This window comes from Chrysemys picta, chromosome 1, assembly GCF_011386835.1.
Source record: "Chrysemys picta bellii isolate R12L10 chromosome 1, ASM1138683v2, whole genome shotgun sequence".
In the NCBI taxonomy this organism is placed as follows: Eukaryota; Metazoa; Chordata; order Testudines; family Emydidae; genus Chrysemys; species Chrysemys picta.
The window spans coordinates 150,350,615-150,366,633 of record NC_088791.1 but is presented as its reverse complement, the minus strand read 5'-3'; the positions used below and the strand labels follow the sequence as shown (position 1 = coordinate 150,366,633).

At 44.7% G+C, this 16,019-nt stretch overlaps 1 protein-coding gene across 3 annotated transcripts in view; it reads right to left on the bottom strand.

Moving 5' to 3' along the window:
- The window catches only part of LOC101954181 (uncharacterized), a 30,361-nt gene extending 15,681 nt beyond the window's left edge, over positions 1-14,680 (bottom strand). Inside the window, exons 1-5 of one of the 3 annotated variants that reach the window (XM_005292668.5) lie at positions 14,376-14,680; positions 14,127-14,183; positions 9,168-9,205; positions 5,014-5,154; positions 711-773 (exon numbers count right to left, since the gene is read on the bottom strand). In XM_005292668.5, coding sequence (XP_005292725.2) covers positions 711-773; positions 5,014-5,154; positions 9,168-9,205; positions 14,127-14,183; positions 14,376-14,525 — 449 coding nt within the window. In that variant the 5' untranslated portion in view covers positions 14,526-14,680. Of the gene's footprint in view, positions 1-710; positions 774-5,013; positions 5,730-9,167; positions 9,206-9,333; positions 9,722-14,126; positions 14,184-14,375 lie in introns of those variants that run through there. The other 2 variants (XM_065572954.1, XM_065572949.1) reach the window with 2 other exon arrangements.
- Between the last annotated feature and the right edge of the window lie 1,339 nt (positions 14,681-16,019).

The following is a 16,019-nucleotide window of genomic DNA, read 5'->3' as shown; positions in this document are numbered from 1 at the left end:
GAGGTTGCAAGAGGTTAGGGCATGCACGCACACACACCTCCCCCCCTAGTCTTGGGGTGGGCCCCACTTTTCCATTTGTTCTGACGGTATAATTTGTCTTAGCATGAGAGATGGGCCTGAGGCATACAGCTCCTAGAAGTTTGGCTTGAACAAAATCCTCTCCCAATCTCTGGTCACTGCTTCCTAGAATTGTTTTGATCTTTTTGTTCCAGTGACCTCTGGTCTGTTCACACTCCCTGGGTGGAACGGTGTCAAACCGGGAGGGCAAGCAGCAGGGAGACTCAGTGGAGGTTCTTCAGGATCCTCAAAGGCTCTGCATTGTGGTGACCTTCCATCCACTGCTCAACAACAAGTGACACAAGGAATCTTCCCCTGCTTTCCTATTACACTGAAAAGACTATGGATAAGCCCAAGAGCTAGGGACTCGGATGTAAGTCCCCCACCTAGCAGCACTTTGCGAGAATCTGCAATTACTGGAAAAGTGTAAAAACCAATTAGGAAGAGGATTTATTCAGCAGATTAGAGTGAAGGACTAGAAGTAACAGGATGAAGTTAAGAGGAGGTACATATAGTAGGCCAAATTTTGGGGGAGAAATTCCTAACACAGATCCGTTAGATACAGAGAACCACATCAAGCGACGGAGGGGAAAAGGGAAGACAAGATGCCCTAATATTGTAGGTTTTTCCACCAATCATTTAATCTCACCTACCGGTAGCAGTTCAGATAGTCCTGGATCCCTTTGAAACTGAACCCAGTGTTGGCACGATGAGACCTGCAAAGAGAGAAATAAAAAAGTGACGGTCAACCACCAAAGAACCTTCCTTGAGACTCACAATGCCAAGAAGGGTATGATGAGGTGCTGACTAGGAAATCTTCACCTAGTACTTCAGATTCCAGTGTAACAACCAGAAAACCTTCTTTGCCAAAATCCAACTGAAATTCAACTAACTGCTTTGGGCCCTTTTGGAAATCCCAGCTGAGGTCTTTAGCTGTTAAGAAATCCCTCACTATAGAATGGTACAATATTCAAAAATGCCTAAGGAGTCTGAGTCATGGAATTAAGGGTTTCAAATCATTTAGGTACATTTGAATATTTTGCCTCAAGTCTTTTTAAATACAAAACCTAAATACACTGATAGACACACATTAGAACTACCAGCAACTGAAGTCCAGAGTTTGTAAGAAGGTTTAAGGAATAACTTACCACAGAAAAGCTATTATTACTTGCATAGCACAAACAGTATGCTAGGCACATTAGAGACTATACAAAACCCATGTTCCTTCCCCAAAAAGCTTGCACTCAAAACACATCACAAAGAATAATTCAACATGTCAATAAGCCTAACAAGGATCTAATCTATAGCTTTCTGTATTTTCTGGTGTGGAATATGTTAGAATATCGAGACAGACATGTACAAATCAGTTAAAACAGGTTAATTGGTAAGACAGACAAATCTGCATTTGACCTGTGTATGTTCTAAGCAAACATAAAACTTTCCTAAGTACGTGGGTGATTAAGGCCTTGCCTTTAAACATGTTAGCTAGTAACTTTGAACTACGTGCTGTAAAAAAAACCAAAAAAAAACAAACAAAAAAACCAAAACATGTATCAGAACCTAATGTTGACCAGTTTCAACACACGTTTCACAGGTCATAGTCAACACAGCTAACATACTCGGTGGGGGATAGGGCAGCAGCCCAGGGTAGAGCCTAGGATTGACTATGAGCAGCTAACATGTTTTTAAAGTTCACAGAATCATAGACTATCAGGGTTGGAAGGGACCTCAGGAGGTCATGTACCCCAACCCTCTGCTCAAAGCAGGACCAAATTCCCAACTAAATCATCCCAGCCAGGGCTGTGTCAAGCCTGACCTTAAAAACCTCTAGGGAAGGAGATTCCACCACCTCCCTAGATAACCCATTCCAGTGCTTCACCACCCTCCTAGAGAAGAAACTTTTCCTAATATCCAACCTAAACCTCCCCCACTGCAACTTGAGACCATTACTCCTTGTTCTGTCATCTGGTACCACTGAGAACAGTCTAGATCCATCTTCTTTGGAACCCCCCTTCAGGTAGTTGAAAGCAGCTATCAAATCCCCGCTCATTCTTCTCTTCTGCAGACTAAACAATCCCAGTTCCCTCAGCCTCTCCTCATAAGTCATGTGCTCCAGCCCCCTAATCATTTTTATTGCCCTCCACTGGACTCTTTCCTATTTTTCCACATCCTTCTTGTAGTGTGGGGCCCAAAACTGGACACAGTACTCCAGATGAGGCCTCACCATTGTTGAATAGAGGGGAATGATCACGTCCCTCGATCTGCTGCCAATGCCCCTACTTATACAGCCCAAAATGCAGTTAGCCTTCTTGGCAACAAGGGCACACTGTTGACTCATATCCAGCTTCTCATCCACTGTAACCCCTAGGTCCTTTTCTGCAGAACTGCTTCCTAGCCATTCGGTCCCTAGTCTGTAGCAGTACATGGGATTCTTCCGTCCTAAGTGCAGGACTCTGCACTTGTCCTTGTTGAACCTCATCAGATTTCTTTTGGCCCAATGCTCTAATTTGTCTAGGTTCCTCTGTATCCTATCCCTACCCTCCGGCGTATCTATCACTCCTCCCAATTTAGTGTCATCTGCAAACTTGCTGAGGGTGCAGTCCACACCATCCTCCAGCTCATTAATGAAGATACTGATCATAACTCGCCCCAGGACCGACCCTTGGGGCACTCCACTTGATACCGGCTGTCAATTAGACATGGAGCCATTGATCACTACCCATTGAGCTCGACGATCTATCCAGCTTTCTATCCATCTATCTTCCATTCATCCAGCCCATACTTCTTTAACTTGCCGGCAAGAATACTGTGGGAGACCGTATCAAAAGCTTTGCTAAAGTCAAGTAATAACACATCCACTGCTTTCCCCTCATCCACAGAGCCAGTTATCTTGTCATAGAAGGCAATTAGGTTAGTCAGGCATGACTTGCCCTTGGTGAATCCATGATGACTGTTCCGGATCACTTTCCTCTCCCCTAAGTGCTTCATAATTGATTCCTTGAGGACCTGCTCCATGATTTTTCCAGGGACTGAGGTGAGGCTGACTGGCCTGTAGTTCCCCAGATCCTCCTCCTTCCCTTTTTTAAAGATGGGCACTACGTTAGCCTTTTTCCAGTCATCTGGGACTTCCCCCGATCGCCTTGAGTTTTCAAAGATAATGGCCAATGGCTCTGCAATCACATCTGCCAACTCCTTTAGCACCCTCGAATGCAGCGCATCCGGCCCCATGGACTTGTGCTCGTCCAGTTTTTCTAAATAGTCCCGAACCACCACTTTCTCCACAGAGGGCTGGTCACCTCCTCCCCATGCTGTGCTGCCCAGTGCAGTAGTCTGGGAGCTGACCTTGTTCATGAAGACAGAGGCAAAAAAAGCATTGAGTACATTAGCTTTCTCCACATCCTCTGTTACTAGGTTGCCTCCCTCATTCAGTAAGGGGCCCACGCTTTCTTTGACTTTCTTCTTGTTGCTAACGTACCTGAAGAAACCCTTCTTGTTACTCTTAACATCTCTTGCTAGCTGCAACTCCAAGTGTGATTTGGCCTTCCTGATTTCAAACTCCTGCATGCCTGAGCAATATTTTTATATTCCTCCCTGGTCATTTGTCCAAGCTTCCACTTCTTGTAAGCTTCTTTTTTGTGTTTAAGATCAGCAAGGATTTCACTGTTAAGCCAAGCTGGTTGCCTGCCATATTTACTATTCTTTCTACACATCGGGATGGTTTGTTCCTGCAACCTCAATAAGGATTCTTTAAAATACAGCCCGGTCTCCTGGACTCCTTTTCCCCTCATGTTATTCTCCCAGGGGATCCTGCCCATCAGTTCCCTGAGGGAGTCTAAGTCTGCTTTTCTGAAGTTCAGGGTCGGTATTCTGCACCTCTCCTTTCTTCCTTGTGTCAGGATCCTGAACTTGACCATCTCATGGTCACTGCCTCCCAGGTTCCCATCCACTTTTGCTTCCCTTACTAATTCTTCCCTATTTGTGAGTAGCAGGGCAAGAAGAGCTCTGCCCCTAGTTGGTTCCTCCAGCACTTGCACCAGGAAATTGTCCCCTACACTTTCCAAAAACTTCCTGGATTGTCTGTGCACTGCTGTATTGCTCTCCCAGCAGATATCAGGGTGATTGAAGTCTCCCACGAGAATCAGGGCCTGCGATCTAGTAACTTCTGTTAATTGCCAGAAGAAAGCCTCATCCACCTCATCCCCCTGGTCTGGTGGTCTATAGCAGACTCCCACCACGACATCACCCTTGTTGCTCACACTTCTCAACTTAATCCAGAGACTCAGGTTTTTCTGCAGTTTCATATCGGAGCTCTGAGTAGTCATACTGCTCTCTTACATACAATGCAACTCCCCCACCTTTTCCCCACCTGTTCTTTCTGAATAGTTTATATCCATCCATGACAGTACTCCAGTCATGTGAGTTATCCCACCAAGTCTCTGTTATTCCAATCACATCATAGTTCCTTGACTGTGCCAGGATTTCCAGTTCTCCCTGCTTGTTTCCCAGGCTTCTTGCATTTGCGTATAGGCACTTAAGCACTAAGTTGCCATAACTGGTCTAAAAACATTTAAGTACCTAGCACAAACAGTACATAATTCAAATGCATCTTAATTCAAACCAGATTTTCCCCACAGTCTAGACAAGGGTTAACAAAGTAAGGGGAGTTTTCGGTATCAGAAGGTGCAGAGATAGCATGGGGAGATATTGAGTAAGGACACAAACTGCAAAGGAAGAGAAAGGAAAGGATGCTGCACATTAGAATTCAGAAAGCATCCGGGGGGGGGGGGGGGGGGATCCTTATAACTTGGGCCACTGTTTAAGACATACAGAACGTCACTTCGTTTTGGGAAACCTGATTTTGTCCATACTACTGACAATGACACAATGACCCAGTACTGCAGTACTGCATTAATACACACACATACAAACCCCCTACTCCTTGCACATCATGCTGACCTGGTCTCCATCAACTGCTTGAGAACCTCCAATGTGTTTTTAGTCTCAGGCTTTTCCTTTCTTCCCTCAGCAGCAACCTCTGGAATAAACGTGGGGTCTTCATGGATATCAAGATAGTGCATGAGAGTGAAGTTATTCATCCTGCAAGAGAGACGGAGAGTCACTTCTTGAGTTTGTAAGCCCAACCCTAATGTTTTAATTCACAAACATTTTGTTAAAAGGAAAATGCTTCTGGAGAGTTCTTTTGAACAATGTGCACTGTTTTGCAGAAGTACTAGAAAACAATTTTCTCTCTCTGTCACCATGTTCCTCTGCAGAGGTGGAGCAGAAGGATTACTAGGTTATTCATTATTTTTTGTACATTCCAAGGCCAGAAAGGACTACTAATCTGACCTCCTGTATAACACAGGCCATAAAACTTCCCCAAAATAATTCCTAGAGCAGATCTTGTATATATCTTTTACATATCCGCTACAAAGGACAGCACACCACCCACACAATTCTCTTATTATTGAGAAGGAGGGTCCCAGAAAGAAACCAATGTCATTTAGAAATGAACATTCCCAGTGATCAGAGCCTGCTTCTGCACTCGTAGTGGAATACAGTGTGATGACAAAGCAGGTCTTCAATAGCTACGCCTTCCTGCAGCTGGAGACATCAACGAAAGTCGTCAAAGGAGACATCAGCTTTAACTGGCATTACAAAGTTCTGCTCACCTGAGAAGAGTAAAATTTTTCCTTCTAGGTTGAATAAAATATTTTTCCTTCCAGTGATCACTGTACTACGCCTGAGGCAGACTTTGTGCCTGTAAATATTCATGACAATTTGGCAAAGGCAGGTTAAAGCCGAAGAACAAGTCATGAATAATCACTCAGCCATTTTGTCATCAAATGGGTTGCAGACAGCCATGCTCTCGCACCATCTTGTGATGGCCACATGGTGTACACCAGTTATTCTGTAGTTCTATACAACTCTCTTCCTCTTTTACAACTTATTTCCAAATGCTGGGATCCCAGCTACCCCAGTCTGCTTGTTTTGCAATTCCTCCTACTTCCTAAAATATGTGAAGTCCTTATCTGTCAACCTGCAGACACCCAAATTGTAACACAAGGAAAAATCCTGGCCCCATTAAAGTCAAAGTCAATGGGAGTGGTGTTCAGTCAAGCCAGGATTTTATCCCCAAGACAAAAATAAGGGTTGGGGAAAAAAAAAAAAAAAAAAAAAAGTACAAGCAACTTTAAGTGATGTAATTTTTTAATATACACCTCTACCCCGATATAACGCTCCTCGGGAGCCAAAAAATCTTACGGCGTTATAGGTGAAACCGCGTTATATTGAACTTGCTTTGATCCACCGGAGTGCGCAGCCCCGCCCCCTCTGGAGCGCTGCTTTACCGCATTATATCCGAATTCATGTTATATCAGGGTAGAAGTGTATATACCATGGCCTACATTCTCAAGCATCAGGATTCCCCATGTCCCATGTCAATAACACACAGTAGTGAAAATGAGATCTGTATCAAAATCAGCATCAAAAGGAGATGTGTGGCTAAAACTCAGGACATTTTAGTGATTTGGCAGATGTAGGGAGCCCTTCTGCAATTGGTGCTCCATTTTTTATGCCTGGGAATATACAGAACAAGAGGAACTACAATCAAAACCAAAGTCTCTGCAAGGCAAAGAAAAGGTAACCGCATATAGCTGAAGATATAAAGAACCTTCTTAACCTGGTGGTGATCTATTATACTTCTTTAGAGTTTATCAAAGCCCCTTGTCCTATGCATTTTGTACTTTTTCATTTGGCAGATAAGAAACAAGCAGGAAGTGGGGATCTTATCATCCTGGCTCTGCTTTGTTTACTTCTTTGTTAATCAAAGTTGTCTAACTCTAGAAATAGAGTCTCTCACTTAAGAATCCTGATAGTCTGTGAAGCTGCTCCGGTCTCAAAAATGCCAAAACATCAGTCAAGCTCCAAGCAATGATACTTCCTGCTATCTATAGTCCAGTACAGGATTCCCTTTTTAGGATACGAAGAGGCTTTTTTCCCCCCCACCAGCTAAGCCCAAACATTCCATGTCCTCCTTTGTTAGGTATTTCTGTGATGTGAATTCAAATAAGGATTAAATCCGCAGGTGACACTGAAATTGGAGTGGGAGCAAAACATGCAAGGAGAGCAGACCCAAACTGCAGAGTGACCTGGACAGATTATTAGAACATGGAGAACTGCAGGCAGAGATTTGGTCCTAGAAAGCCCTGCACTCCCAGAGAGAAAATAAGCATCACAGATACAAAACGAGAACATGTACTCATATTCAAGCAATTGCACTAATCCTATAAAAGAAAGTTTATTTTCGTCTTGTCTCCATAACACCGTCCTAATGTGACTTTCGTGCAATCAAGTACTGTAGATGCCACAGGAAAGGTGTGAGGACTGGGAATCAGGAGGCAAATTAGGAGCTGCAGCGGCACAGGAACCAGCAAACAGAGCTGTAAACAGGGAAGTTTGAGTGGGATTTCTGTTGGAGGAGAAGGTATTTGTAATTGTAGAGGCTGGTAAGGGGCAGTGTGCTGGGAGAGAAGCTGAGCCCTGAGTAGGGGGCGGGGCTTCTCTGACTAGGGGTCCTATAAAGGCAGCCGGCCAGTCAAAGGCATAGACAGCTGCAGTGGCACAGGAGCCAGCAAACAGAGCTGTAAACAGGAGTTTGAGTGCGAGTTCTCAAGGGGAGCTTGAGGGGAAGACTAAGAGCCAGGCTAGTGAAGGGAGTGTGTGGGGTCTGGCAGTGTTTTGGTGCTCGTTGGGGGTTTGTGTTGCTGTGGGTGGTGGTGTTTTGGTTTGGTTTGTGTTTCCTGAACTAACAGGACTTAGGTGAGAAGGCTATGACAGATACAGAGGCAGCAGTGGTAGTAACCCAAGCAGCGGAAGACACAATGAGGATGACTGGATGTGGAAGCTGTGGCATGTACATGATCCTGGAGGGGGTACCTGAAAAGAGTTTTGTCTGCATGAAGTGCTGCTTGATAGAGCTGATGGAAGAAATGATCTGAGGATTGGAGATGCAGGTGGAAACTCTGATTGAGTTTAGAAGGGGGTTCAAGCAGATGATGGAGCAAAGACATGAGGAGGCTGAAGGGAAAAGCTCAGACTTGCAGATGGAAGCAGGACTAAAGAACTCTGAGGGGAGACTGCTGGGTGAGGAAAGAGGACAGTGGAAGCATGTGACTACGAGAACCAGGCAGAGGAAAAGACGGGCTAGTGAAGGAGAAAGAGCGCTCAGGAACAGGTTTGCGGAGTTGGAAAATGAAGAAAAAAAATATATAATGGAGATATCCCATCTCCTAGAACTGGAAGGGACCTTGAAAGGTCATTGAGTCCAGCCCCCTGCCTTCACTAGCAGGACCAAGTACTGATTTTGCCCCAGCTCCCCAAGCGGCCCCCTCAAGGGTTGAACTCACAACTCTGGGTTTAGCAGGCCAATGCTCAAACCACTGAGTTATCCCTCCTCCCCAGCATAAGAAGGTACAATTCTGGGGATGCAGAGCTAGGGGGATTTGCTGGTTTCTCCCTCTGTATAGTTCATGAGTGGCTGAGAGAGCATTCATGCAATTTAGCTGGGTGTGTGCCTGTATGCTGTCAACTGTGATTGCAGCATCTGGAGGGGTTTGCTGCTTGTCACTGGCAAAGCATCATGAGAGACAGCCCAGGCTGGAGAGTTAAGGGGGCACAGCAGTCCCACGGTTTCAGGTTGTACCCTGGAAATCTTTCACAGCCCCTTACTGCTCTCCTGCCCCTGCTACAGGTGAACAAAAACATCGGATCGGTATGCCCGTGAACTTTGAGAAAGAGGAGATTGCTCTTTAGTAAGAACATATGAGATGGCAGAGAGGCAACCCAAAGGAAGTTTCCAAGCACAAGGTTGGCTGTGAAAAGAAAGGGTTAAATCTTCCCTGATAGAAAATCTGAATGTCATCAAATTAGAAAAATTAAAGAAAACGCCAGCAAACACCAGGGCCTCTGCTCAATAGTTCTGCCCACTCTCCTCAGGGCCCCTAGGAAAATCCCAAATTACAGACTCCCCCTTTAAAGAGGTCATTGCAGATACCCCAGATTTGTTAACAATGCAAACCTCAGAGTGCAGATATGGAACATACTCTTACCTCAGTAAAAGTGGCATTACACAAAACTGCCCGAAAGCCTAGAAGAGAAGAGGATGAAAAACAGGTAGAATTAGTTGACAGCTAATTTTACCTTAGCTCCTCTCTCCCGCAACTGGGAGCGCTAGCTGTGGGGAGCTCTATACTATAAGGAAATTATAATACAAACCAAAGATACGAGAATTCCATTCATGCAATCCTTAAAGGGAAACTGTCAAACCATAAATTTGGTCCACATTTACAGAATCCTGAACATTCCTGATATATGCTCCTTCCATTCACTAGCCAAAATCCATCAATACCCATTCTTCAGAGAGAGACAATCCCAAAAGCCACGTGCTCACAGACTGGAAACAAAAAAGTCAAGTCAGCCACAAGAAATCTGTAAGTTCCATCCACAATCCTTGTAGCTTTCTGCAAAACACAAACTCTGAATAAAAGAGTTATAAAGTTTCTATCTTATTTAATCCATTGCAAGGAGCTTTCACAATGCCATTAATACTCTGTTGCCCTGATACACCAGTGAACCTGCTCCCCTTCCTCAACCTAGTCATCTCAGTAAAGCATTAGAAATGTAAATGTTCCACACTGGGAACAAAGGCATTCAAACTATCTTTATGCCTTTGCTAATGTGGCAATATTAACGATTCCAGAGATCAGTCATGTTCTGCCCTGATTTAACAGTACACGATTGTGCTTAAAAATTAATTATTGACAGAATTCAGGGTAGGGAAAAATATGCTGAAATTTTCTGCAGGCATCTCTTATTCCTGCATTTAGGTAAAAAGGTAGAAAAGATCAATAGACTAAATTATTAATTTGTATTTATAATAGCTCCTTATTTCTGAGACATCAACATGTTTTACAAATGTAAACAAAGATTAAACCCCTAAGACACCCCGTGAGGTTTGGAAATATTTTCATTTCCATTTTACATATGGGGAAACTAAAGCACAGAGAGGCAATGTGACTAGCCCAACGGCACACACCAAGTCAGTGGCAGAACTGGGAAGAGAATCCTGGCTCTCCATCCTGTGTTTTAGCCATAAAGACAGCTCCATTAAGAAAAATTCCCTGTAGCTACTTCCCCTTCCCTGCAGTTGTCAAGCTCAGGAACAAGCCACACAATTAAACGTGGTGGGAAGGGAGGTGTAATTTATGTAGCTCTGGCAATAGCTCTTTGTACATAGCTTTAAGAAGAAAGCTGCTACCCCAATATGTTGTAAAAGTAAAACGTTTTACAAAAACCTATTCTGGAGCTCAGGCAAATGTGTGTTCTGTCTGGTCACATATCAAGATCACCTTAAACTGGGGGTCAGTCACTTATCCCTATCAGCACTCTGCTGTGCACAAATCACATGGTTGTGCCAGGATCAGAGAAGAGATCAGGAGCAGCCAGGGAGGTAGGAATAAATCAATGAACCAAGAAGAGCTTAAAAATTCTCAGGAAACTGGTGAGGAGAGATTGCACTGTTTGGATGGTGGATTCTCTGTCATCTGCTTACAGTAAAGTCATAAGCAGCTGGAATGTCATGATTTTTTCCATGTGGAAAGGGTTTTTATACTTGGCCTCAGCTGCAGGATTTCCCCAAGGAGTTCAGAACGTATTGTAAACAAATATTTACCTGTCATGGGGCCCTAGAGAATGTCTGTCTCCACACTGAGCTTTTTTCTTAAAAAACACGCCCCACCATTGTAGTAATACCAATCAGTCACCGGTGTTTTAAATAACCATGTCCTCTAAACCTGCACAGAGCAGGAAAATGACTATTCTAAAGGGGTGAAGTTTGTTTTATTCCAAAATGTTTTCACTGACAAACCTTAGGTAACTAGACTGTGCAAATTGGTACTGTTCCCTGTGCAAATTGGTACTGTTCACTGCTTTGTTTACCTACCAGCCTCTGCGCTGGTAAAGCTTGATCAGAGTACTTCTCAGACAGTCAACCCATTAAACTGGCCATTCTTGTTACAGGAGCCTAGGTCTGTGCGATCTCTCAAAGAATCGCAGTGCATGAGCTGCAGAAATGGACAAATCCTGATCACTTTACTCATGTGAATAGCCCCCCTGGCTTCAACATGATTACTTGTGTGAGTGAAGCTAGCTGGATTTGGTCCCACTCAACAGAGATCCCCATTTTCTTCTTCCAAGCAGCAATTATGAATAGTGAGGGAAAAATATTGGATTTTTAAATTGTAAAACACTCCTCTGTGTCCTCCCACTGACTAACTTTGGGACTAAAATGTAGAAGTTGTTTTAAAAAGAAGGGACATGCAAGAGTTTACACAAATTTAAGGAATGGCTTTCCCACAAGGCGATTTTTATTCTTATTCCAATGAAAACTAACAAACAAACAAATAAATAAAATTTCCCCTGCAGTGCTGGAAACCCAATTTTTTTTTGCTAGGCATTTCACAGACGGCTGGTGCTATATAATCAATCAAAAATAGGACATGAGAATCAAAGTGCAACTGTCAAATGCAGAAAGTAAATTATTAAATGCTTTGGGGGCATTGACCATCTTTTGAGAGAGAGAGAGAGAGCGAGAGAGAACACAGCACCAAAATCAATGGGGGACTGATCCCAGACTAGGGCTTCTAGATGTACTGTAATGCAAATCATAAATAATATTTACAACACTCTTACAGTTTTAATGGTTTAGCCATGTTGTTGATAACTTAGAGAAAGGATTTAGGTAAGTTAGATGTATTCAAGTCAGCAAGGTCTGATGAAAATCATCCTAGGGTACTTAATGAACTAGCTGAAGCAATCTTGAAACTGTTAGCAATTATCTTTGAGAACTCAAAGAGGACAGGTGAGGTCCCTGAAAACTGGAGAAGGTTAAATACAGTACCTCTCTTTAAGAAAGGGGAACACAAAGGACGCAGGGAATTATAGACTGGTAAGCCTAACTTCAATAGCTGTGAAGATATTGGAATCAATTATTAAACAGTTAGTTTGTAAGCACTTAGAGGATAACAGGGTTATAAGGAATAACTAGCATCAATTTGTCAAAACAAATCATGCCAAAGCAACTTAATTTCCTTCTTTGAAAGGGTTACTGACCACGTGGATATGGGGACCCAGTAGATGTGATACATCTTCATTTTAGTAAGGCTTTTGATACAATCCCACATCACATTCTTATAAGCAAACTGGGGAAACATTGTCTAGATTAAGTTACCATAAAGTGGGTGCACAACTGGTTGAAAGATTTTACTCAAAAGAGTAGTTATCAATTGTTATCAGTCCCAGTACCATTTAATATTTTCATTAATGATTTGGATAATGGAATGGAAAGTATGTTTATAAAATCTGCAGATGACACCAAGGTGGGTGGGGTTGCTAGCACTTTGGAGGACAGGATTAGAAACAACCTTGACAAATTGGAGAATTGGTCTGAAATCAACAACATATAATGCAATGAAGATAAATACTAAAGAAGGAAAAATCAAATGCACAACAAAAGGGGGCTAGATGGTAACAGTGCCGAAAAAAATCTGTGGGTTAGAATGGATGACAAACTGAGTATGAGACAACAATGTGATGAAGTTGCAAAAAGGACGAATATCATTCTGGGGTGCATTAAGGAATGTTGTATATTAGACACAGAAGGTAATTGTCCTGTTCTACATGGAGGCCTCAGCTGGAGTAACGTTTCCAATTCTGGGCACCACACTTTAGGAAAGATGAGGATTAATTGGAGACAGTATAGAGGAAAGCAACAAAAATAATAAAAGGTTTAAAAAACCTGACCTATGAGGAAAGGTTTAAAAAAAAAACAAACACTAGGCATGTTAAGTCTTGAGAAAAGAAAACTGAGGGGGACCCGATAATCTTCAAATATGTTAAGGGCTGTCATAAAGAGGACAGAGATTAATTATTGTGTCCACTGAAAATAGGACAAGAAGTAATTGGCTTAATCTTCAGTAATGGAAATGTAGGTCAGATATTAGGAAAAGCTTTCTAACTGTAAGGATACCGAAGTTAAGGACTGGAACAGGCTTCCAAGGGAGGTTGTGGAATCCACATCATTGGAGGTTTTTAAGAACAGGTTGGACAAACACCTGTCAGGGATGGTCTAGGTTTAATTAGTCCTGCCTCAGTGCAGGAGGCTGGACCTGAAGTCCTCTTGAGGTCCCGGTCAGGTTTACATTTCTATGATTGTATTTAATTCCAATGAGTTTCATGCCAACAGCATCCTTTATCCCCTCTAGCCATGGCATTAGAGAAGTGGTGTTAAGTGGTCTGAGCACAGCACTGGAAGTTAAGAATCTATTTATTTCTAATCCCAAATCTATCACAAACTAAGAACTAAACATTTAGGCTGTGTTCACAAGAGGAAAAAAAGATGTATTTTTAGCATGTCTAAACTAAGGTCGGGTCTACACTAGGAGACCTATATTGGTATAACTATATTGTTCAGGTGTGTGAAAAAGCCACACCCCCAAGCAACATATTTATACTGGCCTAACCCCCCCCCCCAAGATAGCACTGTGTCAACTGGAGAGCTTTTCCTGCCAACATAGCTACCACTGGGGGAGATGGATTAACTACATTGAGGGGAGAGCTTTCTCCCATCCTGCGGGTAGGAGCATCTTCACTCCTGACCTACAGCCTTCCGCTGCAGTGTTTTATGTGTTGACCTGCCCGACATTGTAGTTCTACAGTTGCCTTGTCCTCACTAGGATTTTGATAGAGGTTAGCTTAATAAAGGTTTAAAAAATTGTCTTCACCCTCGTGAAGACAAGGCTTTAACGTCTCCTGACTTGGACGCCTCGCCTCTCTTTATCAAATGGGGTTAATTCAGATCTGCCTCCCTGGAGAAGGGGAGACTGCCAACAATAACAGCTGTAAAGCAGCTGGCAACTGACATAGGTGCCAAATCCCATTATTACTGGGGCGGGGCGGGCTCTCCGCAGCCCCTCTTGGGCTGGGGCTCCCGGCGCAGGGCAGGTACTCACCGTGTTAGCCACATGGACAAAGAGGCGCAGCGGGAAGCCGGACAGCGGGGGACCCCACTGGGGAGAGACAGAGAGAGAGAAGTGCTGCGGGTGGGGAGGCTGGCGCAGGGCGGGGATGGGTGGATGGAGCCTCCCCGCCCCCTAGCCCCCGGGGGAGACACCCCAACCCCACCGCTGAGATGGAAGGCAAAGCCCCCTTTACTCGACCCCACTCCCATGCCGGGGAGCAGCCCCCGGCCCGGTACTTACTGCGTCCCGCGGGGGCGGGGGATCGCTGTCCCCGGCCCGGCCCGGCTCTCGGCGGCGGAAGACGGTGCGGGGGGACCCGGTGCTGCGCCGCACGAAGCCCAGATACAACAGCAGGAGCGCGACCGCCAGCGAGAGCAGCAGCGGCGCCATGATGATCCGGAGCAGCCTCCAGGGGTAGTGGGCGGCTCAGCGCAGCGCCCGGGGGCAGGACAAGGCAGGGACAGGCGCGGGGAGGCGACGCAAGGCGTGTGCACGGGGGGAGGAGGAGACGCGCTGTGCAGGGGGATGAAGAGCCAAGCGGGAGGAGTTTCGCGGGGGGAGGGGGCTGAAGGGGGAGCGAATGGAGTGGGGGCGTGACACTGGGCGGGGGGATTGTAAGAGGAGGGAGAGAAAGGATCAGTGCAGCTGGGAGGTTGCACAGGGAAGGGGTGAGGGAATGCAAAGGGCGGGTTGCACAGAGAGGTGCACACGGAAGGGCTAAGGAAATGCAGTGTGGGGTTGCACAGTGAAGGGATAATAAGGGGATGCAGCAGGGTGGGGGGTTGCACAGGAAAGGGAACGCTGCGGAGGTGTTGCACAGGGGATATAATAGGGCAGGGTCCGCAGCAGGTTTAAGGAGGAGTGACCACAGGAGGGTTGGGTGTATATTGCTCAGGGACGGGAAAAACGCAGCGTGATGTTGCTCATAGGAGGTTGAAGGGGACGCGCGGTGGTGGATTGTACTGGGGGGTTACAGGGGAAGTGAACGCAGTCTGTAGGGGTAAATGAGAAAAAAAAATTTCACAGGTAGCACTTAGTGCACAGTCGGTGTCACTGTTTCCCCTGTATAGTCAATAATGCCCCAACTCTTTTACGATATAGTTGTGTGTAAAACTTTGCATAGCCCTAATCCTTCGATTAATCACCTGATTACCATTATGGTTTGAAGACCAATTGATCTCAATGGAACAATTCTCATGTATAAAGTTAAGCAGGTGCACAGCTGTTAGCAGGCTTATGGCCCAGTCACTTTTCTCCATTATGTGTTTTTCCCATAGTAATGAGGCAGAGGGGGAAAAAAGCTATAAAAACAGAAAAAAATAAGAGTAAATACAGTTGTCACAAAGATTAATGTTTTAAACGTTTTTTCCTGTGACTTTTTTAATGACGGTTACTAGCTGATAAGTTTCGGGATGCTCTGATGGAAACTGCTAGGGAAATGCAGTGTGTTATAAAGCGAGTTTTCATCTCTTTATTTCAAAAGTCAGACAAGAAACCTGCAGTGAGTGAAAAATCCTGTAGCTTTGCAAATTCCCCTCCTAAACAGCTATGTTGTGAGTTGAAGCTCTTACGCGGTTTTGCACAGAGGTGGTGAGAGCCACTGAACCAAACTGTAAAACCCTGTATGATGGAAACCACTTCAAGCCAGTGGGTGCAGTAACACCCCGAGTTCCAGCACCAGTAGTTTTGCACACCTGCAGAGCTAGCTTGCATGGAAATAGCATCCCAGGCGCTGCGCCAAGAAAAGTGCTACAGCAGTCCAGCCACTCATCCAATCAACAGCTGTGAGCTGTGTCTACCCAATGAGGGACGTCGTCTTGTGAAACCAGCCAATCCAAGACTGCAGGGAGGATCTGCATAAAGACCGTGCTTCAATCAGCCAAT